This window comes from Seriola dumerili, unplaced genomic scaffold (genome assembly GCF_002260705.1).
Source record: "Seriola dumerili isolate Sdu_G_001 unplaced genomic scaffold, Sdu_1.0 BDQW01000088.1, whole genome shotgun sequence".
NCBI classification, from domain to species: domain Eukaryota; kingdom Metazoa; phylum Chordata; class Actinopteri; order Carangiformes; family Carangidae; genus Seriola; species Seriola dumerili.
This window is the reverse complement of record NW_019174343.1, coordinates 2,823,243-2,850,077: the sequence shown is the minus strand read 5'-3', so window position 1 is coordinate 2,850,077 and position 26,835 is coordinate 2,823,243. Positions and strand designations below refer to the sequence as shown.

Sequence of the window (26,835 nt, the reverse complement as noted above, 5' to 3'; positions counted from 1 at the left end):
AACAGCATCTGTCCACATCTGTATCCGTGACGTTTTCAGACAGAAGCTGTGAGATTTATTTCACACTCACTCTAACCAGCCATGATTGGAAAGACTATATGTGATCCACTGTGCACACGATCACATGATGTTCTGTTACACCTGTACTGAGTGATGGACACACCTGGTCGTAGTATTTGTTGATGTACTTGTAGAGCTCATGCAGAGCGACCAGGTAGTTCAGCTCTCCAGAGTAGTTCTGAAACACAGAGCATTCAGGTTGGACACTGTCACACTGTGTGCGTGTTTGTGTGTGTGTGTGTGTGTGTGTGTGTGTGTTTGTCTACAGTGATGAATCTGAGGTGTGGCTGTCCTCACCCTGGACAGTTCAGCCAGAGCAGAGTTCATCTCCTGGTCACTGGCTGAGATGGTCTGTCTGATGTCAGCGTAGTACCTGCAACCATCAACATTATCATCAACATCACAAACACGACAGTTTAAAAACCTGTTTGTTATAAAAATAACTTTTCCTTTGACGTATAGTAGAGTGAGTGAGTGAGTGAGTGAGTGAGTGAGTGAGTGAGTGAGTGAGTGAGTGAGTGAGAGAGACATGGAGATGTATCATGTTTCTCGCACGTTACATTAAAACATAATTTGAAGAGTAACTTTATTTAAATAGTTACTATATCTAATAGCAAAATCTTGTCATATAGAATTACATTTTGTCTGCGCAGCCTGTTGCATCATACACAAGACGACTGGAGGCTGTAATCACTAGCAAAGCTGCTTCAACTAAGTCCTGAGTAAGAGCCTGAATACTTAATGTCAATGTGATATTTCAGTTTTCCTTTTTAATAAATCTGCAAAGATTCTGTTTTGACTTTGTCATGTGGGGTAATGAGTGTAGATCGACGAGAGGAAAATGATTTTTTTATTTTAGCATAAGCACCATAACAAAATGTGAGAACCTGAAGGGGTCTGAAGACTTTCTGAATGCTCTGTATTCTCTCTGTGTTCAAGGAGCAGTAAGAAATAATGGTTTAATAAAACCTGAACCCACCTTTCTACCATCTGCTTGTACCTGGGGATGTCTCTGGCATACAGCAGCTTGTTGATGGGAGAGTCCTATTGAAATTGAAACAAAAGGAATGAGAACCAATGCAGGAAGACTTTTTTAACCTATAAAGAAAATGTACCACCTGATTCTTAAAATCAAATGTTCACCAGCAACTAAAACACAATTTAGAGCCTTAACATTTCCTCCTCTTTTTGTCCTACCTTTGCATTCACCTAAAAATATTTTTACTAACTTTTTTTAACTATCAGTTGTGACTGAGCACAAGCAGCAGACTGCCAACCAGTAAAATCTATTCAAAATACAAAAACACATGTGAAACAAATGTTATTTAAGAAGCTTCTTCACGCTCCCTCCCCCAGAATCATCCTCACCCGTCCCAGTTTGTGTTCGGCGATGGTGCAGGAGTCCATGAATGTCTGGGCGATGACGGAGAGCACAGCGTCCACATGATCTGACGCCTGCACGTCAAATATGAACTGAGGGTTCTTCACAATGTTGATCCAGAAACGCAGCGGGAGACTGAAGAGACAGAACAGACATTAATATCCCTCGACAACATCAAGAGCAACTTGAGAAAGCTGTTGCATACAATGAAGTGATTATGTGGTAAGACTGGTTGAGGAGTTTCAATTGGGAACAGAAGCATCTCCTCATGGCCTCAGACAGAGGACTCGTCTCTATACGTGTCCTATTAGATCTCATTGCTTCATTTGACACCATTGATCACAAGGTTTTATTTCAGAGACTAGAACGTGTCATTAGCATTAAAGGAATTACACCAGGCTGGTTTAAGTCATACGTATCAGATAGATTCCAGTTTGTTTGTGTTAACACTGACTCATCTATGCACACGAGAGCTGGCCATGACTTCCACACGGTTCTGTGCTCAGACCCTATGGTCTAATCCCAGTGTCCCCTCTGAGGCCTGAGCCCTGAACCCTCACATACTTAACTGATGTCACCTGGTCAGTGATTGAGTGCGAGAGGCTGCAAGGGCTCAAAATGGTCTAAAGAGGAATGAGAAAGAACTTTTATCATGTAAAACATGCTGCACACAACTGTAGGTTTTGGATTTTTTTATTCCCTCTTTTTGCCCCGTTTGTAAACAACAAAAGGAAACTCTTATTTCTTCTGTTTTATGGCCGTTGTTTACTGTTTTTTTACGCTTCTGGGTGACCCTTAGTAACCAAGGTTACCCCGTGTTTAATGTCACAACGTTATGCATTTTGGGTAATTCCCTCAGGCAAAGTCTGCAGAAACGTGGACTTATGGAAAGTGTGCTGTAGGGCTCAAAATATCTGTTAGAGAGAGTGAGGGTTCAGTGAAGGTACATCTTGTTAGCTGTCCCACTTGACTTGTCATGTGACCACCTGGCTCTGTGTTTGTGTTTGTATGTACTTCACCTGTTGGTCTTCCAAATGTGAATCGTCTCGGGGTCGGAGATGCCGTGGTGTCCTGCCTGGTCATCCAGCAGGTCAAAGAAATATTTGACGGCCAGCGGGACGGGCCGGCTGGTGCTGAGGATCACTGTGAACAGGTCATCTACAAACTTCTGCAATGTGCCCTGAGGAAGAGGAGAGTTTTCTCTTCACATTACAGCATAAAGCGAGAGTGAAGAGTGTGTCAGTGTTTTAACAGTTGGCCTGTGTGGACCTGCAGCATATGTTTATCTGAGTATATACAGGAAAGAGTCAGTGCACCCTGTGGACTGACCGCTCATAAAATATGATCCGATCTTCATCTAAAAGACAGTCAATGCACAGTGCCTTCCTAGGCCCCTGAGTTAATATCACAAAAATAAATACAATCTTTGAGTCTTACTTTCAAAAAACAAAAGAAATTTTCAAATGTAAACTCAAAACAATCCTCTTCAGCCTGGCTTCTATGAAATACGTTTTTTAGTCATTAGTCACTTTATTTTATTCACTTATTTTATTGTAATTATATTCTAAATTGTATTTTAGTCCATTTTATCTGCTCTTATATTAACTTTCTTATGTTTTTTGTTGCTAATGTTATTATAGCTTTTTAAATCTATTTTATTGTATCTCATTGTCATGTTATCAGTCATCTGTGAAGCACTTAAGTTCTTTGAATTTAGCTGAAACTTGTGATTTAGGCCACGCCCATTTCCAACATTTTTTTTTCTTCACAAAATTGTAAAAAATATGTGAAACATGCTTTTTCAAACTCCTCCTGGACTGTGAGTCTGTGCACATAAAGTCTATGGACTCTCATTATCAAATGTTATTAAAAGAATTTCAATAATCCAAACAACGCAATAGTTATAAAGGAAGAACTTCCTATAGGTTGTTGTTAAAACATGTCTTGGCAACAATTGCTCCTATTAACACCAAACTTGGTTCTGTAGTTTCTTCTGCCCCACTGAGGTTCTGTGCCATTAGGTGGCACTTTAACACAGAGTTTGACTCCTCACACCTCCTCAACCCTTACTGGAATGTTTTCCAACATCTGTGCTGCTCTTGTCCGACTTGCATCGCCCTGATGGGGAGCTGGGTTTAAATGGCTCATGGGGCTTGGACCCCCATTGATACCTGCCTGCAGGTCTAGCTCTTATTATTATTATTTTTCTGTGCTAAAAGTCTTCATGCAGCAAAAGCTGTAAGAGAAAAAATCACCAAAATTGGCAGGTAGGTCCTAAATTCCACCAGGCACCAAAAAAAAGCATTAGGCTAGAATTAAAATTCTTTCACCATTTTAATCTCTCAATTCATCTGCATCTTTGCTCCATTTTCAAACATGAACATCAAAATTATAATCTGTAGTTTTTCCACATTAAAATGTCTAAAACAACTAGACCTACAGTATGTTCTATATGTTGTTGAGTTGTGTTCCCAAATGTCTCCATCAATTCTCATTGGTCTCCTGTCAGTGACATCATATCCTCTATGATCATGTGTCAGTGTGTTTGTCTGACAGAAGCTCAACATTGACTTTTAACTACTTTTAGGTCACATACACTTTTTCCACCTTGGCGGTTTTCAGCTCTATATTTGAAGCAGATGAAGGATTTTAGTCGTCGGACGTCTGGATCTGAAGTTATCAGAGAAACAAGCTGAGGAAATGTTAGACAGCTCAGCTCCCAGCTGCTGGGACTGAACTGCATTGTTTAGGAGAGGAGGACACCTCTGTGGATAATTCCTTTCCAGGTAAAAACTTCCTGAACCACTCACACTGAAGGATCCAAAGAGGGAGGAGCTGACAGCAATGGCGGTGAAGAACTCCCATGATCCCACGCTATTTCACAACTCAGCAGTTATTCAAGGAATGTGGATATGTCAATCTCTTTTGAAATGACACAATTTTGAACCTGTGTTGTTAAGATCAATTTTACCAGTGAGGAACTCTCAGAAAACATATCAGCATTTTAAATGTTATATTTAATCTTTCATTTTATGATATATCTTTTCTAAACGAGCTGGTTAATTGCCACTTGCAGCTAAATTAAGATTATTATAATTGGAAACTGAATCTCTTTTTACCAGCGTACAGATTTGTTTGCAACATGAATCTAAAACTATCTTGACAGTGTGTGTGTGTGTGTACCTTCATGGACAGCAGGCGGGTCAGGTAGATCTCAGGGATGGCCTTGGCCCTCTCTCTCTCTCTCAGGCTTCCTCTGCGGTGTTTTGGCAGCTCCGGCTCCTCGCTGGCTTTCACCAGATGCCACAGCCGCACTCCACCTTCATCTGCATCCTCCAGCATTGGTGTTTCTGCACAAGTTAATATATTTAAAGCTTCAATTAGCATAAACGCTCTGCCTCACAATCTTTACTTAAACCTGGTATCAATGAAGAAATTTCCTTGTTTATTGTTTGAATGACTTTGAGGGACTCGAGACTTTAATCTGTGCTGAACAGTGTCATGAATACTTCAACTTTGTGAATCCTGGGATATTTTGTCAAAACAGAACAGGAATATAGCTGCACACATGGAAAGGTTCATTTGGTTCATCGATATTCATTTCATTTAGAGTTTAGTAGAAGCAGGAAAGATTTTTAGGTGACAAGGAGGAGAAACTGATCTAGATGAATTATTATATAATGCTGTTCTCATGTTAACTCACTCTCTCCTGCTACATAGTCATGGTTGTCGTGGTGAATGTGTTTGTTGTGGCGAGGGACCAGAGCTACTGTTGCACCGTCTGGGACCTGATGAACAACAAGAAGATGCACAGTTATATATAGGCAAGGCTAGGGAAATGTATTTGTTGGCACATTATGATACACAGAGGTCATTCAATGTGCTTAAGAGAAATAAAAGAAGCATAAAAACAGAGGTAAAAGGCATACTAAGAAAACAGTATAAAAACACAGATTATAAAATAGATAATATCTCATTAAAGTGTAAGATTAAAGAATTAAACAAAGGCAGAGGAAATAGAGCAGTTTTTAGCTTCTTTTTAAAGCTTAAGTTATGGTTGGGCAGATTTGATCTGTTGGGCTCATACATGGAACATTTCTCAAATATATTCAGGGCCCAGACCATTTAGTGACTTACAGACAATAAGTTAAACTTTGAAGTCAACTCTGTAACTGACTGGAAGCCAGTGCAAAGACCTGAGAACTGGAGTAACATGCTCTCTGTTCTTAAGTTTAAGTCAGAACCTGAGCAGCAGCATCTGAATAAGCTGTAGCTGTCTATTGGTCTTATTTGGTAAACCAGTGAGGAGAGCGTTGCAATAATAAACTGGAAGAAATAAAGGCATGAATGAGTTTCTCTCAGTCTTGGTTAGACACAAGGTCTCTGACCCTAGCTATGTTTTTGAGATGCCAGAATGCAGATTTGTTAACTTTCAGTGAGGAAAACATGTATTTTCTTCTGAGAGGCAGCGTGTTGGTGAAGTGTGATGTCTGACCTTGTAGTGCTGCAGTGTGTTCAGGCGTTTCCAGTTGCCCTGAACCACAGACGTCAAGTCCTCATCTGACAGGATGAGATGTCCGGCAACACCAGACCTCCACTCTGAGCAAGACACAACAGCCAGACTGTCAGCAGCGTGTAAGTGCGTGTGAGTGTGTGCATACTTGTTGTTGCTATGGCAAAACAAAATTAGTTACAAGCTCAATTTAATAATATATTTATAATTAAATTAGGGCATGTACACTTCCAGGTGCTTTCCCGTGTATTCCAGAGCAATTGGTGGAAGACTGACCAGATTATGAACTCTCCTTGCATTTATTTTCATCCTGCGCTAGAGGGCGCCACAGCTCAATAAATGTAAAAAATAAAAGAAAGTGAATCTAGAAATAAATCTGCTTTGACTGTCAGTTGTAAATGTAGCATGAATGGATTCTCACCCAGGTCCAGTGAGTCGGCATGGGGCCGGTGGGAGAAGGAGGTGCCCTTGAACACCTGATCCAGCAGCTTCTCTTTCACTTGCGTGATGGTGTCACAGTCCAGCACTTTGGAAGGCAGCGGCTGCGTCTCATTCACTCCTCCTCCCTGCACTAAGACATTCACAGTCTGTGGAAGACGAAAGAGAAGGTGAGAGGAGGTAGATGGAGGACTGAAAAACATTCAGCTTCCTCAAGATCATGCTGGATGTCTGGAAGTGGGAGTTGTCCTCACCAGAGTCTTGTATTCCACGTCCTCTCGCAGCAGGCGGTTGTCATTGAGGGTGTACTTGGCTTTGCCAGTTACAGCATCCACAGGTCCTTTATCGACCTGGTGCTTTATGGCCCTGAACAACATGTAGAGAGACTCTCCCGCTGAGTCCTACACACACACACACACACACACACACACACACACACACACACACACACACACACACACACACACACACACACACACACACACAGACTTAAAGTTACACTGGACAGACACTAACATTACTAAAGCTTGAGACCCTGCCACTTTCCCAGAACTAACACACACTGCATGTACATGTCACCGACTGCACAGTCTGATGGAAATCCTTATATACACGATACTGTATCATTTTAATGGTGAGTGTCAGTTCTAATAATTTTGTCTGCATCTGTAAATGGAACAGTTCAGCTGGTTCCTTGCAGTTAAAAGAACAGTGTCACATTTTAGAAAACACTGTCAAGATCATTGATTCATCTCTCACATCTGTACCTCAAAGCTCCAGCCAGCAGCTGGTTAGCTTAGCTTAGCAAATAGGTAAACATGTAACAAAATCTGCCTCCCAGCACATATAAAGCTAATTTATTAACATGATAGATCTTATTTGTTTAATCTGTGCAAAGACAGATTGTGGTTTTACGCAGGAGTTGCGTGCCGGACTATCTCTTGGCTGCCTGGAATCTTGTACAACCAGGAAGTCACTGCTCCCAGCTAAGAAATAAGCTACACAAAGCTAACTGGCTACTGACTCCACCTTCATATTTACCAGACAGATATGAGAGTGATATTGATCTGAGAGAAAGAAAATAAGCACATTTCCTGAAATCTAGAACCATTCCTTAAACTAAAGCTGCCATTAAGGCCTTTAGTCAAATCCCATGTGTAAATTATACCTGAAAATGGACTGATTTCTTGTTTGTGTAAAAGTAATTGACAAGTAAAATTTCTGATGTTTTATGTATTTGATTAACTTGGCTTGTTTGGTGGAGGAAATAACCGCGAGGAGGTGATTCTAGGCTCTCAATGCGATCTTAACAGAACTGTACATTTGTGAACTAAAGACTCTTACTGGTCGACTTTGCCCACACACATTTTATCACAATGTCCCAGGACTCAAACTGGCAAAATTTCTATTCACAAACACACATCAAATAATTTAAAACGTTAAACTAAAAACCAAAGTGTTGCTTTTGGTGCTCCTGACATTTATGCCTGAATTGTTTTATCATAGTTTATAGTTGTAACTGAAATATAAAATCATGTCTCATGCGTCGACTGACCCTGAGGAAAGCATAGAGGCAGATGGACATCCAGTTGGTCAGCAGCTTCTCCACCACCGTCTCTGTTCTACAGAGAAAAAACACGACAATTGAACCACCACAAAACATTTTTAAATCATCTTAAACAGACATATTTATTCTCCTTCCTCTTCTTACCGGCGCAGCATCAGTTTGGGGTTCTTGGCCACGTACTGCTCCACCAGGTCATTCAGGAGAGTTTTGAGGATGTCGGTGAAATATTCTAGTTTGCCATGAAGGGCCACCGTCAACAGGGAGGCCACGTAGGCTCGGTCTCTGGGAGAGAAAGTCCGCTGGCTCTCCAGCGTGTGAATGAACTGAAAGACAGAGACAAGGCCAGTTATCTCTCTGCTCAAAATGTAGGTAGTACCTACGAAGCTCCATTTTACCCACAACACTGATGGTGATGCTGAATACCTTGGTGAGGAAGAGCTTGCTGTTGAGTAGGTTGGACAGCTGCACCAGGCCCTGCTCCACCGTCTGCCGCCGACACTCCTGAACATCCAGGTCTCGCCTCAGCGGAGACTCTCTGTGGCCTGGGAAGAAAATGCGTTCGGCGTACATCCGGTAGTCGAGGAAAGGGATACCTGAGCCCACAAGGTCACTGGACATGTCCATCATCTCTGTCATCAGGTCTGTGACAGGGTGAATCAAAATATAATTGAAACTATGATATAGATAGATAGATATAGATAGATAGATAGATAGATAGATAGATAGATAGATAGATAGATAGACAGATACTTCATTTATCCCGTAGGGGAAATTCATGAATATGCAAATATGCAATATGGCCAAGTGCATTATCCAAATCACAGGAGCTACAATTGTTTTTGATGAAGGTAAAATGTGTCACAACATTGTTGTGCATTGTTAGCAGCATAAGAGCTATGGAGCTACAGAGGCGCCCCGACCTACAAATCATATTCTCCACACGTAAAGGAACATGTTTGTTTGGTACAAGACCAAGAAAAATCACATCATCATCATTTTTAACAAGACTAGGTCCAAACCTAGTACCTGTCTGGACTGCCTATGGTCTAATCCTGATTTTATTACTGCGATGTCTTCTGACAAAATCACCAAATACATAAATTAAAGCCAAAGACTTAGCTGTGATTTCAGCTGGATTTACACAGAGCACAGCCTCCATCTGGATCCACAATAGTTTATTCTTTATTTACTTCAACTCCAGAACGTAACAGACTTTTATTAGAGGCAGGTCTTTATGTCTAACTCCCTCTGTTTCATATGTAGAGTTGGTCATAGTCGTTAGTGCGAAGCCTCGTTACTGATGACTCTCCCTCTCTCTCTCTCTCTCTCCCTCCCTCTCTCCTGCTCTCTCTGCTCTGTGTGTCTTATGTTTAGTTATTCCTCTGCCTCCTTTAGTAATAATGATACATGGAATGAAAGTAGTTTATTTGCTGTAATGGAGGAGAGGCTCAGTGTATTAGAAGCTCTCCTCCTCTTCCCTGCAGTTCTCGAGCAGCTGGTAAACCAGAGCGGCTCAGTAGACTGCCCGTAACAAGAGGTGTAGCCCTGAGCCCCCGGTCTGCATCTATACAGGGTCCAGACCTGAACCAGGTTTATACCCAGTCTGGTTGAAAATAAGTCTCTAAATGTACAATGAGCTAAGTTGGCAACACTTAAATTCCTCTGCTGCATCCACATGTGGGATGTGAGGAACATTTCATCTGGAGGTGTGATGAATTGGCATCATTTAATAAGGACAATGCGGAAACAGATCTGATCTGTTGGCTTCCATAAACTAAAACAAACTGTCTTGTTTGTCTCCTTCCTCCTTAGTCATGTGACTTTACTCCTGTCCCATTCACTTACCTGTGAACTCTTTCTTGCAGCGGTCTCTCACACTGGTCTCCAAGTTCTCCAGTTGGATCTGGACCTTCTTGTAGTCCCTCAGGGCCTGCTTACTCTTTCTCCTGACAGACACAGACAGGACCAGAGGGTCAACAGAGATGGAGGAGAGAGGACCAGTAAGTAGAACCACTTTTACACTGGATTACTGGAAATCCAGTGGAATTGTAAAAGATTAGGGTTTATGGCAAGGTCAAGCTGGGCCAAAATGAAAACACTGCACAATTTGGTAACACCCAAAGGTGATTATCCTGAACCCACAGTTCCTATTGTGGTCTTTCAAAACCAGTTCTCCCAGTCTAACACATAATACATAACACATGAAGTGGGTGGTAAATGCAATGACACCTAGGAAAGGTCTTGGTAGTTGGAAACCTCTTATATTTCACAGTTATTGAGGCCGCTGTGCTCCTGGTGGCCTTCAGAGCTTTAGATGGTTTTATACCCTCCTCCATATCTTTGACTATAATTTTATCTCCAGTCCATAGAGTTCTTAAGACTTCATCATTGTCCTGATGTGCAGTGTGAATAGTGGGAACTTGTGTACACAGGTGTGTTTTCTCATGGAAAATTAAAGCAAACAGGAAGCACCTGACCACACACTTTAGAGTGCCACAGCAAAGGGTTGGAATACTTTTTGTAAATGATAGATTTAAACTTTTGATTTTTTGATACATTTCTAAAAACTATGTTTCCACTTTTTCATTATGGGTTTATAGACTGATGGGAAAAAAATGGCAGTTTCTTCCATTTAAAACTAAATCTACAACACAGTGAAGTGCAAAAAGTGAAGGTATCTGAAGCCACTGAAGTCTTCAGAAGACAGAATAATGTATTAATAATAATACATTATCTCTCTCTTTTTTTTTTTTAAATAATCTTTTTATTCAGGATAAAGAATACAATATATATATATATAACACTATTAATTAACTACAATATATGATTACAAGTGTTTCCGGGCAGGAACATCCTACAGGCCATGAGGTCTAGAATAAACAAACACATACAATATATATATATATAACACTATTAATTAACTACAATATATAAAAAGATCAAATATATAAGACATACAACATTCAAATACATACTAAAATAAAAAGTGAGAAAAGGAAAAAACTTATTAGCAAAAATAAATGAATGAATTAATGAATGAATGAATAAGTAAAATAAATTATAGGAGCCTAAATGCAGTTTAATAATGTTGGACTAATTCGTTTGAATTGCATATGTAAAATAATAATAATATACAGTAAGTGGTAAAAGAAAGGATTATTTACACTATTTCCAGGTTGAGGTATTTACAGTTCATATTTACAGTAACGGTGGGTGTGTGGATAATCTAAAATATATACAATTCCATTTGTTATATTTGGAATATGAAGGAATAGGTGACAATGATTGTTGCCTTTTAGTTACTGCACACCTGAACTGTTTTGATGTTCCCGTAAGGGGAGGGGCAGGGAGTGATATCAGGTCAGTCAGGCTGCAGAGAGTGGGGAGACAGTTTTTTGACCTCTCTCTCTTTCTCTCTTTTGTTAATTAGTTTAGTATCTTTGGAAATGGATACTATTCCGTATTATTATTTTTTTGTCTGTGTTGAAGTAAACAGCTCAACTTTTGTGGTCCTGTGGATTTTTTGAAGTGGATTAAGATGTGGAGAATCATTAGAGCATCATTGGAAACCTACATACATTATCTCTCTACACATTTTACTTTGTGCCACTTGATGTAACCTGACAGCTTTCAATTCAGACATGTCAAACTGTCACCACTCTTACCTGATGAGGTACATGCTTGAAGGGCTTTATACGGAAAGTTAGTTCTCAGTATCATCAAAACATTGCTTCACACACACACACACACACACACACACACACACACACACAGAGTCCACCTGCTGACCTGTAGATGAGCACGATGATGAGCACGATGAGGGCCACTATGGACGCCCCGACTCCGACTCCAATCTGAGCCTCCAGGGGGAAGGTGGACAGGCTGAGGTTGTCATACAGAACCTTACCAAGAGAAAAGTTCAGGTTGCCCATTTGGACCTGAAACACACACATACACACATCGAGCCCTTAATTTAACAGTGAGAGGCTTCCAACAGCAGTGACTGTCCCTGACAGATGCTCACACGGTCCCCACCCTTTTCTGGTAAAGCAGGTGAACTCACAGTGAACTCTGGGAGATTATCGGAGCCCTCTCGTTTCTTGCCGTTGGGTCCTGGTGCTGGCTGCTGAGGTGGCGGCTCACAGTACAGATGGTTTCTGGTCAGAGTCTTCACAGCACACACCCCCTCCCCGACCAACACCACAACCTCGTCCTTAGTGATGGCCAGATCCAGGTTTTCTCCCTGAGAACACATGGAAATCTACTTTCACTTCCATTTCCTGATGTTTGTTTTTGGTGTGTAATGACAAAAATCCTGTGTTAAAAATATAGGATGTTAGAGAAAAACAGTGCTGTTTTGTGGTGGATGGCCTGTGTAGACGCCTGCAGCACTCCATAGAAGCAATAGTGACATGGACAGTTTGATACACCTGGTTATGGTTTTCATTTAACAGAACTAAGATTTCCAGAGCTGCCTGTCTATCACTGCCTTTCCTCTGACCTCCAGCTGGATGAAGCTGCCGGGGTTGTAGCGGTATGCATTCAGAGGTTCCTGCTGGTTCAGGCTGCGTAGGACAGGGTTGGGCTCGTAGCTGAATGCCTGGGGGTTCAAACTGCTGAAGTCAAAGCGCAGGTTGTCCAGCAGGAACTCCACTGTGATCTTTGACCCCCAGATAGAGGAGTCCACCATCGGAGAGCGGCACAGGATCAGGGAGGAGGAGTTCACCTCACAGCGTTCCATGAACTGATGAGGCAGGGAGGATACAAAAAAAGGTGTTTAGTAAAGGGAGTGGTAGTTTGGTTTTCATCAGCTTTTAAAAGAAGAAGTGATTCTGTCTGACACACACAGACCTTTTTGACAGAGCAGAGTGGTTCTCCAGGACAGACAGGGTCAGGAATCATCCTGACCGGCCTTCCCAGTGTCCTCTCTCTGTTCTCCCTCCGCTCTGTACTTCGCCTTTTCCTCCTCTTGCTCTTGCTCTGGCTGACGGACTCAAAGGGAGACACTGTCACCACCATCCGAGGCTCCTGCACCACGTCCAAATAGTGGCCCGACACATAGATCAATCGCCCACCACTAAACAGAGAAACCACGCTTTAGTTTATGGCACCTAACAACTTCCTGAACAACAAGAGATGAAAGTTGAGATTAGGAGACTCACTCCATGAAGCTCTTGGCTGGCGTGGCATGGGTGATGTTGGGGTTGTGGGTGTAGTGGTAGGGTGAAGTGTGGAGGTGACGCTGGCTGCTGCCGTAATGCAGGGTGATCCGGTGGTCTCCTGTCTTATTACTGCTGCCTGTCACACACTGAACACTGGATCTCTGCACTTTTGATACACTGAGGAGGAGGGGGCACAGGAGACACACATTAATACGAGTTGATTGATAGATTTTTTTCTCTTCCCCCTCTGGTACAGGAAGACAGACTAAGAGAGAAACTGGGCAACAGCAGCATCTGATCATCATACAACAAATAAAACACGTCCAGCTGTGTGTCTCTCACATGTTACAGGGCACTCCCCCCACACTGATGGTGAGGTCAGAGGGGCGGCCCGTCAGCAGGTTTCTGCCAGTGATCGTCAGGGACGTTCCTCCAGCCTTGGGGCCCTGTTCAGGTGACACTCCCATCACAAATGGGTCCTGACAGAATAGAGGGGATGGAAGAGGGACGGAGTTAGAATTGTATAAACTGCACAAATACACAGAGGAACTCATTACTAACCTGCTGTGCTGGCAATTTATATTACTTTGGACTGAACAATGGCTTTTAAGCAGAGCCTGACCGCTACATTGGTGGGCCGAGTTTATTGGCCGCTTTAAGTTAATGGCAGATAAATCAGTATTGGCATTTATAACGGAATGGAAAGCCATAGATAGGCACTTGAACTATTTTGTTACCAGTGTTGCTACTGCATAGTTTGTCCATCAGAGAGCGCTGCCACTCCACTGTTGGCAACACTCCAATCCCTCATTCACCATACACATTACAGCTCAGCTGACTGCTGCAGAACACAGACTTGGTATTTGTGGATCTGTCTGTCACCCACCTGTCACTCAAAGAGGCCACACCCTCAATTATGATTAACTCTTAAGTCTTAATAAAATGTAAACAGGTGAGTTATATCAACAGTTGTCATGAATGAGTAAATTAGCTATAGAGACCAAAACTGATTTTATACCAGGCTGTAAACATGTTTATTTCTGCTGTAAAGTTGGACATTTTAACATGGGAGTCTATGGGGATTGACTCTCTGTTGGAGCCAGACTCTAGTGGTCATTAGAGGAACTGCAGTTTTGGGTAATTCAGTGTTGGCTTCATTTTCCAGCCTCATAGGTTGCTGCTTGTATAAAACACATGCTTGCACTTTATCTGTTGCTAAATTTGATAGCCACAAAGCTAGCTAATACCATGGCTTGTCAGAAAAACACTGCGAATTAGCTGTCTTTCTATTCTATTTCTATTCTTTGTATTCACTCTGCCTCAGTGATGTAGTGGTAAATATATCTGTGACTGGCATGCAAATACAGACAGAGTTGGAGGATATTACACCTGTAGTTTATCTCAAATGTCTCACTAAAATACTTCTTTTTTTTTTTTTTTTAAAGAACTAAAGCCAAAGAAATCACATTTCAAAACAGCTGGCTAGAACTGGTAATATCAGCAGGCTTATTAGACTCTCCATTCATCAATAACTACATGTAAGCAAATCTTTATCAAAATTCTTTATGTTATGTGTTTCTGTTAAAAAATGTATATTGTCCAGTTGGGCTCTACTTTTCACATCTACTGGCTGTGTGATTAAGATTTTAAAAGACTCTTCTGAGGGTGATTGTGATGCCAAAGAAACTTCAGATCACTCCACTGTTGTAAAATATGTCTACATATGGATTTAACATTGACATTTGAAATGTCATAAATATGTCAAGACACCTTGATGGCTAAAATTGAACATCCTGTGAATGATGTTTAACACACTCTGCTACAATTCGATAATGATATTATATTCAATGCAGTTCTTAAATTGATAAATTGTTTAGTCAATTTATGGAAAATGAATGGTCAACAATTTAAATAATTTCAATAATCTCGTTCATGTAATCTCTAAATCACCAGGTTGTCAGCTGTCAGGCTTGTTTGGGTTTTACAAAAAGAGAAATGAGGCGGTAATGAATATCAACATTCAGGTCATTCATTAAATCTGAAAATGAATTTAAGGTGAAGGTGTGTAAATGAAATATCTTCGGGTTTGGGTTTGAAGCATTTGGAAAATATCACACCTTGTGATGGACATTTTTTTTTTTTACTATTTTCTTACATTTTATAGATTTAACAAACAAAAAAAAAAATCAGGAGATTAATTCAAAATTTCACATATAAAGAATGGGACCAAAGCAGCTTTTTATCATTTAAGAAATATGGCCAAAGTATGGCCGTTCCTAATCCATAAAGATAGTGAAAAACCTATTCTTGCTTTTATCTTAAATAGATTATTGCACTGCTCTTTTTACTGGTCTTCTGCAGCAGTCAACTGAAAGACTCCAGTTTATTCAAAACTGTGCTGCTGGACTTTTATCTAAAACGAGAGAGAGAGAGAGAGAGAGAGAGAGAGAGAGAGAGAGAGAGAGAGCGAGCGAGAGAGAGAGACAGAGAGACAGACAGAGAGAGAGCATGTTACCCTGGTTTTAGCTTCACTCCACTGGCTCCCGGTATCTTCGAGAAGAGATGTTAAGGTCCTTTTACTTGTTTTTAAAGCTCTTCACGGTTTGGGACCGGCCTACTTTGCAGATTCTCTGTCATTTTATAATCCTTCATGAGCACTCAGATCTTCTACTGCCAGGCTTTTAAATATACACGGTGCGGTGCAGCTTTTCTTTAAAAACTATTCCCCTAAACTACAGAAAATCCTGCCAAGAGCTAGAGAGATGCATAGTGAACATTTTCAAGCAACAGCTGAAATCTATTTAACTTGGCTTTTAATTAATTCTCTCATATTTAACTATTATTACTGTTTTCTATCTTTATTTCATTTGCATATTTTATCATCTACTGTCTTTCTTTTGTCTATTTTCATTGTCCTTCAATTTTCCCTTACTTTATTGTACTATTTGATATTCTATTGTAAAGTACTTTGAGCTACATCTCTTGTATGCAAAGTGATCTATAAATAAAGTTTATTATTATTATTGTTATTTTATAATCTGATGATATCACAAGTTTAATTTCTCTTATTTGTTATAACTGTATGTTTCAGACATTTTGATGGTTTTCGACATATGCTATAGCTATCTGCTTCTGCAACAGCCCAATTTTCACAGACAGGTCAACAAAACCTAATGTAATACATTGTAATGAAATTAAATGTAATCTAATGTACCTGGTAGCTGAATGTCTGGCTGGACAGGCCAAACCCTCCTCCACTCACTTTGACAGAGACATGGCCCACCTTCTCTCCTCCACTGGCTTTGGTCCTGCACACAATCCTGGAAGACAGACATCACACTTGGGATGGTTCTTTTTAAAACTACACATGGACACTGACAATGTTGAATTCAAGAACATTTTCCTTTTCACTTTGCTATTATCAAGTTATGCAAGCACTCAATGCATTCGAGTAAATATTGAGAAATCAGTTCAGTCTTCATTAGATTCAATCAAATTCCTTAAAAAAAATCCCCAGAAACAGCTGGTGTGTACCTGGAGGAGACCTCATAGAGGCTGGGGATGACGGTGCATGCCACCCCAGCTACTGACACAGAGTCAAGGATATCTTCAGCCTTCTGGCCCAGGTTGGAGCCTGAGATTGTCACCATGGTCCCTCCTTCTAACAGGCTGGAGAGCGGCTCAATCTGAGGCAAGTCAAAAAATACATTTTGGGGATTTTTTGGTTATCTTTTCTATTCCATTTCATTATTTGAAAATTTGATGGTAAAGAAAGATCTTTGATCTGATGATAAATCATGACTACAAAGGTGTGTACTCACAGAATGGATGACTGGGGCAGGGCATGTGTGCTGTACTGCTTCGTTGCAGGAGTCTGAATATAAGCAGCTGGCCTGAGCAGTGCCACACCACACACAACCATACTTCTGGTCAGCTGTATGGCAGCGGCTGCAGTCAGATCGGCCCACAGAGCAGTTGTACAGAGTCACTGACGGCACGACAGACAGAGAAGAGCATCAGTCGATGTCTTGCTATTGAGTGCTGTTGTCAAGTTGTTGTTGGGATGGCTTCAGAGAAAAAAACCCTTGATGTCTGGTGTAATACAATGAAACCTAACCCTCACCATACAGATCAGTAGAGCTGTCCACATGGAAGGTGTCCCTCTTCTTCACATACACCATGGCGTTGTATTCCTCCACTGGAGCTGAATATGTGTACTGGACAAATAGCAATGGTTTCATTTAAAGAAATACACTCCACTGTTACTTGCTACGCAGTCACAATAAAAGAAATGATCATGAGTAACTGCACATTGTCAGACCTGGTGTAGTTGACATGTGATGTCAAAGTTGAATGGATTCATGTCATCAGTTTCCACATAGGCGTCCACCACCACCGTCTGTCCTTCAATGACCAGCACACACTCATAGTCCAGCTCTGTGTCCTGAACACACAAAAGACTTGGTGTTTATATAGAGTGATATAGAAATCGCTGGCCAGGCAAACAGCATTATACCTGACATGTGCTGAGGCTGAGTGTGTGTGTTGTACCTGATAGAGGTGCAGGTTGCGGGCCAATAAAGTGATCTTCCTCTCCACTCTGACAGGAATCAGTGATGAACCCTGGACCTTCTCCACACAGGGACAAGCTGAGGAACCCCAGCTGACATAGGAGCCCTCGTCCCCCTGTTCAATACACACACACACACGCACATACACACGCATACGCGTCTTATGTTAGCTGCGAGGACACACATTGACATCATGCATTCCTAATCTTAACCTAAAACCTACACTTGACAAAAATCCCTTTGAAGCTGTGACAACCTGGACATATGTCCTCACAGCGATGGTTTCAAACCAAAATTTGTCCTCATAAAACATAGAAAGACCTGTGTACACACACATGCAAACACACACACATAGTCTATAAAGTACAAACACACATCATCTCTTCCTCACTCTCTCTGGTTATGTTTGCATGAGCTAACACATATAGAACAATATTCCCTTATGATCCTTTGAGCTGGCATAGTGACACTGCAGGTTAAATGAACCATACTGTTTATATTAATGGCACAACATGTGTTTTTTAATGAGATTATATAAGTTATTTTGTAAATAAAAATAAGACAGAATTACAGCCTTGTGGTTGTTTCCCCCACCAACCAGCCAAGTTGCATGAAATATGGTCACAATCTCTCCTTCCTGACCTACAGCGTTGAATAATGGAACATTATGATGTCACAGTGAAATTGACCTTTGACCTTTTGGATATATAATTTTATCCTTATAGACATTTGAGTTATATTGTGTCCTAGTATATGAATTAGTATTCATTCACTAGGACTCAAGGATGAACTCATTAGATTTTGGTGGTCAAAGGTCAAGGTCAGCGTGACCTCCCAAAACACTATCTAATCATAACCCAAGACTTCACACAGCAATTATGACAAAATTTCAAGCAAATGGTTCATATTTTATATAACTCTGGATAAACGGATGTAACCTGAAATAAGTCTGAGTGGAGGAAGCAAAGCAGTAATTCTAGTTTTCATTGTAATTATGAACCTGTGGAACATGATGCCTGTACATATTAGGTCTGTCCCTTTAAAAAGAGCTTTCAAAAACCTTTGTTTTCTTGGACTTGGAGGTCATTTAATTGTTGTCTTTGACACTATTTTCTTTTATTATGATCCTTAATTTCAATTCATCCACAAAAAAAAAACAACCACTGCAGCTCACACTGAAGCAGCAAAACAACAAAAACAACACAGGTGTCAGACAGTTGAGGAGGGGGAAACAAGGGCAGACTGGGAAGCTGGTTTGAGCTTTGTTCCCATAGCAGGAGTATAAAGTCCAGTCAGGAGCTGGGAGCGATGGGAGGGTGCTGAAGCTTTGAGAGGAAGAAATAATAGAGGAAGAGGAAGAAGGAGGCGAAAGGAGGCGGCTGAACTCACCGGGAGAAAAGCATCAGCTGGACCATACTGGTAGTCCAGCTGTGAGTCAGTATCCAACAGGTGGGCATAGGATGAGGGGGCGTGGTCAACCTCACCATCGCCTGACAACACAGTGGCAGCTGAAAATGTGGCTGTGTCATTTTCTGACTGGACTGCACCCTGAGCATGGACATCCACTTCCTTTGGCCAGAGGAGCACCTCCAGGCTTCCTGCCTCAGTGTCTTGTGTGGGCATCGGGATGGGTGTCTGGGGCAGGTCTTGGTAGAGCTCAGAGTCGGCTGGTTCACCCACAGGGAAAGGTGTGAGCAGCGGGAAGCCAGATGAGGCCGGGGTGGGAGACTCAGCCAGGCTCAGTGCTCCCTCAGCTTCCTGGGTGTCGCTGGGGGGCGACTCCATCACCACCTCCAGGGGGGAAGAGTCCGGGATCATCAGAGGCATCATAGGGTCCAGATCTCCACTTAGACCATCAGCCATGGTGACAAGCACTGGCTCTACAGTCACCGGCTCTGCAGTCACCGGCTCTGCAGTCACCGGCTCTGCAGTCACCATAACAACACTGGATGTAACTGCTGCACCTTTGGTGTCACTCAGTGTGACAGCGACAAGCTCTCCTGCTTCAGTCCCTTCATCCTTCGTGGTGGTGCCCACTGGAGGTGGAGGTGTGGTTGGGACTGCTGTGGTGGGTGGCAGGGTAGTGGCAGGCTGAGTGGGCAGGGTGGTTGGTGGGGTGGTCAGCTCAGGGCTGGTGGTGGTTGTAGGTGGAGTAGTGGGCGTGGGAGGGGTGGTTGCCTCCTGAGTGATTGCTACAGTGACAGGGGCTGCAGTTGTTGTGACGAAAATTGCTGGTGTTGTTGTGGAAGGAGTTGGGGTGGTTGTCATGGCAGTGGTTGTTGGGGCAGCTGTTGTGGTACTGGGTGTCGTGATTACTTTAATAGGTTTAGATGGGGGAGGAGCTGAGGTGGGAAGGTCAAACTGGGGGAGAAGGATGGGGGGAAATGAGGAGAGGGTGAGATCGAAATAATAAAAAAAAATAAATAAAAAAAACAGACAAGAGAAAATGGAAACAACCGATAACTGAATGTAAATGTGATGTTAAACACATAACCTGGTGTTATTGTTGTTTATGACATATGCATAGCAATGATTTTTGTTACAAATAATGCAGGCTTGTATTGACAAAGGAGGCACGACAACACATTTATGAGAATTAATGAATGTATGTAAAGATAAATTATTGCAAAATAGGAAAAGTGACCATTTATCTACTAACCAGGTTGCCATGGATCAAAAATACTTCTGTCATATACTCATATTTGGGGTTCAGACAAACACATTCAAGAAGAGAAATACCACCAATGAACCAGTGCAAGAATTTTTTTTTGTTTTATAACTTTAATGAGTGACTGTATCCTGCAGCGGCTGAATGAAGAGGAGAAGGAGTGTATTGTTTAGTGTCTTGAAATACAACAATGGCTGAAGTTCTTGGCACCCCATCCACTCCCAGCAAGAAACCATATTATATGACAACTATATGAAAACTTTCATATTGCATCTTTGTGTGTAAAGTGGGTATTGTTAGGAAACATAAAATTCTCAACTTTCCAGTCACTGCGTGATGGACTGAATTGGATTTGTTTTACACTGCACATTAATAATTCGTATTTACTTGAGTCTTACCATGTACCGCAGCCTGAAACTGTTACGTCCTGAAAGTGTTACGACTGCACAGAAGAACAAGCTTTAAGGTTCAATATCCAAATCCTCTGTTTCTTTCAGCAACTTCGCCTCACAGCAGCAAACTGATCTTTTTCCAGGAATGAATCCGCAGTGACAAGTTGCATTTTCTAAATAATCCAGTGAATATGTTGCATTTTTTAGTTGTTTAAGCTAGGAGTAATCTTCTATCACAGTAACTGTATATATCACAATAAAGTAATTGTTCTGTAAATTTAATTAAGAGATTAATTAATTAAAAGAACCAAACCACACCATCTACTTTAGTTTCTCACTTTAAGTAAAATAAAGGCTGTAATACACACATACAACAGCCGGGAGCTTTATATAAATGTGCATTTTAAAATATAGAGCTTAATTTTAGAAAAATTACATAAAAAGTGGAGCTTGAGTTTCTCTATTTTAACTCTATTTCCACTCCTCAACTTTCTCTTCTATATCTCACTCTCCCACCTATGTCTCTCACTATCGTCTCTCCCCTGTGTATGGATCTCACTCACTGACTCGAGTTGTAAAGATCGGCTGAGTAGCATCATGTGAACAGTGCCGTAAAGGCTACAAAAGCTGTGATTGTTAAAACCCTCTGGAGTCAGGGTTGATGTTTTCAACTGTTCGTACTTCACATGCATGGTCTCAAACTCTGGATCCTTTTGTGCAGTGTGTAAAGTTGTCAGAAAAATAACACAGGAGGCTATAAAACAGAAACACTCCGCTTGATAGAGTGTGTACCTTTAAGGCTGATGTCATCCCAAAAAGCAAAAATGCCCATGAAAAATAACTGAAAATAGAAACACTGGATAGGACGGTGCCTGGGTCCAGACAGTAGTGACCTTGGGTCTAAATCTTGTATTTTAAACCTCAGTGAGTGCTGATTTTCCACAGCTGTAAAATGACATTTCTGTAACTTACATGTTGGTTGTAGATGATCACCCCCTCCTCACAGGTGGGCTTGTGGGTACACAAGTGCTGGTGAACACACCAGTTACAGCCCCACTGGCTCAAAACACAACCGCGGCAACTGCAGACAGAAACAACAAAATGCACAGATCAGAGACATAAAATAACGACGGTGGTGATAAACAATGAGTCAGGGTATAAGGAGCTATGAGGAGAAACGTGTAGAGGTCGACCAGAAAGTCTAATAGAAGTAGGACAAGCTTTTTTATCAACAAGCGAGAGACAGGACAAGAAGGATGGATAGGTATGGAAAAGGACAGATACAGCTACTTTAGCCTGTAGCACAAAAGGTAATCCAATTGCTGCCAATCTGCCCCCAGTGGTAAAAAAGGTCAGTGGTCTAAATGAAATGAGCTTCAGTTTCTTATCAGAGTGATTGGAACAGTGAAGGAGATCAGGAAGATACTGCGCAGGTAGGTACAACATTTTCATCCAATTTGATTAGGTTGATTATTATTACTTTTCCTTAATTTTTAAAGCAAACCAGCTTTTTCTCTCTTGTTCTTTTCACTTTCTGTTACTGGAAATATTCCCTGAATTGAGCTGACCAACCAGAGGACCCAGTCCACTGTAAACTGTCCATGTGCAGCAGGAAACAATTCTACTGTTGGTTGAGTGGGAGCACAAACTCCTGTTATAAATCAATTTAAACTGAAAAGAGAGGGCAACCTTACAATATCAAATGAGGATTGGTTAGATGTGTGTAAACACCAGTGCAAATGCACCAACACTCGTCTGCATGTGTGGCGGGAGTTTGGCTGGAAATGTTTTTTTTTTTTTTTTTTAAAATCACACCAAAACAGAAAACACATTTTACAGCAGCTGAGGCCAAGTGTGGATTTCAGGAAGCAAACCATTGGCATATATTCTGGGATTGTCCAGTTATTACGTCTTTCTGGGACGAGTTTCACAAAGCACTAAAAAGCATATCTGACAATGATCTGCCCTTGCAATTTTCCACACTAAGAATTCCACGAATTATTGATTTTCAGGCAAGGTGCAGGCTACTTCCTGAACCCCCAACGATACAGGACTGGAAAGATGTAGTTAATGACATTTATGTCATGGAAAAGATTATTTTTTCTTTCCGTCTAAAGAAAGCTGAATTTATTAAACTGAAGTGAATCAAATATGTGAGGCCAATAAGGGGAGATTTTGTGGAAGTATTAAATGATTGACCCTGTAATGTTTTTTTGTGTTTCTTTTTTTTACTCTGACCTCATTGTTTATCTTATTTTACTTAGTTTATTATATTTTCTTCCAGGTCCCCCTTACACATGCTTTCCATTGTTCTTTACCTCTTTCAAACTGACAAAGTTCTTACATTTTGAAAAAGTGTGGACGGCATAGGAAAGTAAAGTATCATTTCCTGTTGAATGATTTGATGTGTATGATAATCCATGAGAACTGGCAGCATTCTATAAATTTCCTCTCAGGTATGAATGAAATTCATGAGGTCAGACCCGTTGGGTGATAATATTCAGCTGAACCTCCAATCACTGCCATTGTTCCCCAATTAACTGAGATGTTTCAAAGATTTTTTGGATTCCCATCATTTTATTGGTTCAGTTCTTCTCTCACTGTGGCAGCTGTCTCAGAGTTTGAGCATCTTCCATTGCATCTGACAGAATAACATACCTTGTGTATCTCCATAAAGGGATAGCCAGCAACAGTACTCAGAGAGGCCGTGGCATTTAAACCATGATTGAGTGGTATCAAGGGGCAAAAGTGAGTCAAGAGAACATTCCCCACACCATTACACCACCAGCAGCCTGGACTGTTGAGTCAGTGGATTCATGATGCTGATGCCAAATTCTGACCCGACCAGATCCATCAGACCAGGTCTTCAACTGTCCAGTGTTGGTGAGTCTGTGTCCCCTGCAGCCTAAGGTTTCTGGTCTTGGTGACAGGAAGTGGAGTGGTAGATACCCACTGCTGTGTTAGTCTGGGTATTGGCAATAAGCTTGACGCGAACTGAATCTTCAGAAGCAGCAACTTTACTCAGAGCAAAAATAAGACTCTCTCTTTGTGCTCGACTTTGCTAAAAACTGTCTTGCTCCACATACTAATTAACTCCAACTGAGAGCTATTGGCAGTGATGTAACTGGTAACACTTTAACAACTGAGTTACTAAATACAGCTTACCAATTATTAATATGGCTCTTACAAAGCTTTCCTGCTCACCACAGTTGTAAATAGTGGTTATATGAGTGACCATATCCTTTCTGTCAGCTCCCACCAGTCTGTCCTTTCTCCTCTGACCTCTCTCATCAACAAACCGTTTCCTGTCTGACACAATCATGCAACAGTCAAAGTCACTGAGATCACATTTTTCTTCATTCTAAGGTTTGATGTGAACACGAACTGAAGCTCCTGACTAGGATCTGCTGGACTTTATTCTCTGCATTGCTGACACATGATTGGGTGATTGGATAACAGCCTGAATAAGCAGGTGTGCAGGTGTTCCTAATAAAGTGCTTGGTGAGTGTATAAATTGAGATATATGGACATGAAAGAAATCTTTGCTGAAGTTTAAGAGAGTACAGGCTCACAGGTTTGGCAGAAAAACAGAGATAAGACAGAAGGTGAAGGATGAGTTGATTGAGAGACAAAGAAGGACCAGGATGAAAAATGGGACAAGATAGAGAATAAGACTTGACAACAAGATCTGCAGTTAGAAATGAGCAGAGAAGGTCAGGAGGAGACAAGGAGAGCAGAACGTATAAATCCTCAGTGGTAACTCACGGCATGCTGCCAGACAGTTGCTTAACAGCCATGCAGTCATAGAAGATGAAATCCCTTGCTGTGACGGTGACGTCTCCAAAACGCAGAGACAATGTGACTGTGACAAAGTCTGAGAAGAACAAAACAGAGAGAAAGACAGCATGAAAAACAACACAGGGTAACATCAGTACAGAGCTGAGCAGGCAGGGCTCTGGAAATATTTTGCCTGGCTTATCATCTCTGACTAAGAAAGTCTGAGATGAGTACGATGTTCCTCAAAACACAAGTGAGGGAACATGGGAGAAGATTCTGTCCAGACAGCCAAAACACAGAAGCATTATAAAACCCATGAGCGCCCTCCATCCTCAGACGTAATACAGTGGGCTCAAGGCTCTGAGACTTCCCTCCTCTCAAACACAGGCTCAACATAGAGGAGAAATGCTGTAAGTCTTATTTTGTTCATTTTTCATTTCATTTTTAGCTGAAACTCGTAATATAGGCCACGCTCATTTCCTCCTAGAGTTTTGTTTTGCAAAATATGCAAAACCTACTTGGGCTGTGAGTCTGATTCGCACTTAGAATCTATGGACTCTCCACACCAAACGTTATGAAAAGAATGTTGATCATCTAAACATGAAACTTAACACAATAACACACAACACACAACAACTGGAAATGATGTGCAAGTTCTTCCCACAAAATATGAGTCTAATTGGCCAAATGGTGGCGCTGTAATTAAGGGCTAAAAATGCAATTTTGGAAAGACCACGTCCTTCACACTGATTGACTTGAACTTTGACACACGAGTTCAGCTCAATGTGCTCTACAAAAAAAGCCTCTTGGACCATAAGTCTGACATGACGGATTTTCCACTAATTTGAATTTTTTGACATCTCCTCCTAAAACTGTGGGTCCAGTTGCTACCAATCGGTTTTCTGTAGATCATCTTTGAACCAAGTTTATCAAGTTGTATAAAGCTTTTTAATATCTTATTTAGTTTTCATGATACTGACCCATGAACTTCACAAGGGTTTATCAGGAAATTACTTCATTAACCATTTGTCAAATCATCATAAATGTCGGTATCGTAGTATTTTCAGGCCATGTTTGGGAATAGGCTGACAAAGCATTTTGAACCCGATCCATAGGAGGAGTCACAAACACCAATAACGTGTACCTCAGAACCTGGTGGACAAAATCTCACAAAATTTGGTGAACATGCTCTGGAGGCAAGTATTTACCTAACTCTGAAGTGCCATATCATATATTTGCTCATAACTTAAGATGTCTTTGAGCAATCCAGTCAGACATCTTGTGCCATCTCCTAAATCTGATGAACTGGTCACAAATGGTGGGACGTTGGATGCATACTTATTGAAATGTTGCAGGCTTTGTGATTAAACAAGTGTGTGGTGGCACTCCTTCTGTAAACCGAATTAAACTAGCTGATGTGACATTGCTCGGCTTAAACCTTCTGGTTGCAGCTCGCAGCTTTAATCTTGGTCGATTGAGCTGCTTCCTATTGTAGGGAGCAAAAGGGCTTCAACCCAGAGTCGTGCATCATGAGTGTTTGTACCCACTTCAGAAGCTTTGTAAAACAGGCAGCAGTCAGGTGAGAATCTCATCTTCAATTTTAAAGCAACAGTTGCCCTTAGAGGCCCTCAGCTCCATTTTTATTAAGTGAGTGCTGGCACTAACCCTCTTTAAGTAAAGTTAAGCTACAGCTAAATCCTTAATTACAGCCTGTGTGTCCAAATCTCAGTAAACCCCCAGGCTGATTCTGCCTGAGCCCTGCACCCTGAGAACTACAACAAGCTGCAAGTTTCAGGAATGCAGGCATGGGAACCTCTCTCTCTCTCTGTGTGTGTGTGTGTGTGTGTGTGTGTGTGAGACAGAGAGAAAGAGAGAGAGAGGCACAGAGAGACACACAAACCATTTGAATGTTTGGGTGAGTGTGACATCTGTAGAGGCTTCCATTTTTATTTACAAGCCCCTTTAATCTTCTTTTATCATATTCCCTGACTTACTAACAAACAAGCTGCTCGTGTGACAGTCGACAGCCAACAAAACTACACAACAAAGAACAGAATCATTAGATGGAACAGATTCATGGAGAGCAGTTTGTTTAGGTTTTAACCTTTGACCTGTCTAGGGTGTACCCTGCCTCTCGCCCACTATCAACTGGGAATGGCTCCAGCCTCCCCACGACCCACGAAGAATAAGCACTAATGGATTTATGCTCCAAAATACTGATGACTCCCTGCTGTATAAAGTGGCTTAGGAAAATGGATTGGGTTAGCCTAAATAGAGGGATTCCAGCTTCATCAGCTTTGTTCCAG

The 26,835-nt window shown here is 41.4% G+C and overlaps 1 protein-coding gene across 1 annotated transcript in view; it reads right to left on the bottom strand.

Annotated features, from left to right (window-relative positions):
* LOC111221708 (plexin-B1-like) overlaps positions 1–26,835 on the bottom strand; it is a 101,112-nt gene that overhangs the window by 736 nt on the left and 73,541 nt on the right. Inside the window, exons 10-38 of the mRNA XM_022745222.1 lie at positions 24,518–24,626; positions 21,725–21,833; positions 19,082–20,053; positions 17,673–17,807; positions 17,443–17,565; positions 17,245–17,338; positions 16,943–17,109; positions 16,656–16,807; positions 16,336–16,441; positions 13,464–13,600; positions 13,122–13,298; positions 12,811–13,036; positions 12,461–12,703; positions 12,023–12,202; positions 11,749–11,897; positions 9,805–9,905; positions 8,383–8,600; positions 8,104–8,282; positions 7,948–8,014; positions 6,647–6,793; positions 6,376–6,541; positions 5,937–6,040; positions 5,145–5,229; positions 4,625–4,791; positions 2,461–2,621; positions 1,429–1,576; positions 1,040–1,104; positions 358–433; positions 164–238 (exon numbers count right to left, since the gene is read on the bottom strand). Of these exons, the coding sequence (XP_022600943.1) occupies positions 164–238; positions 358–433; positions 1,040–1,104; positions 1,429–1,576; positions 2,461–2,621; positions 4,625–4,791; positions 5,145–5,229; positions 5,937–6,040; positions 6,376–6,541; positions 6,647–6,793; positions 7,948–8,014; positions 8,104–8,282; positions 8,383–8,600; positions 9,805–9,905; positions 11,749–11,897; positions 12,023–12,202; positions 12,461–12,703; positions 12,811–13,036; positions 13,122–13,298; positions 13,464–13,600; positions 16,336–16,441; positions 16,656–16,807; positions 16,943–17,109; positions 17,245–17,338; positions 17,443–17,565; positions 17,673–17,807; positions 19,082–20,053; positions 21,725–21,833; positions 24,518–24,626 (4,838 nt within the window). The remainder of the gene's footprint in view (positions 1–163; positions 239–357; positions 434–1,039; positions 1,105–1,428; positions 1,577–2,460; positions 2,622–4,624; positions 4,792–5,144; positions 5,230–5,936; positions 6,041–6,375; positions 6,542–6,646; positions 6,794–7,947; positions 8,015–8,103; positions 8,283–8,382; positions 8,601–9,804; positions 9,906–11,748; positions 11,898–12,022; positions 12,203–12,460; positions 12,704–12,810; positions 13,037–13,121; positions 13,299–13,463; positions 13,601–16,335; positions 16,442–16,655; positions 16,808–16,942; positions 17,110–17,244; positions 17,339–17,442; positions 17,566–17,672; positions 17,808–19,081; positions 20,054–21,724; positions 21,834–24,517; positions 24,627–26,835) is intronic.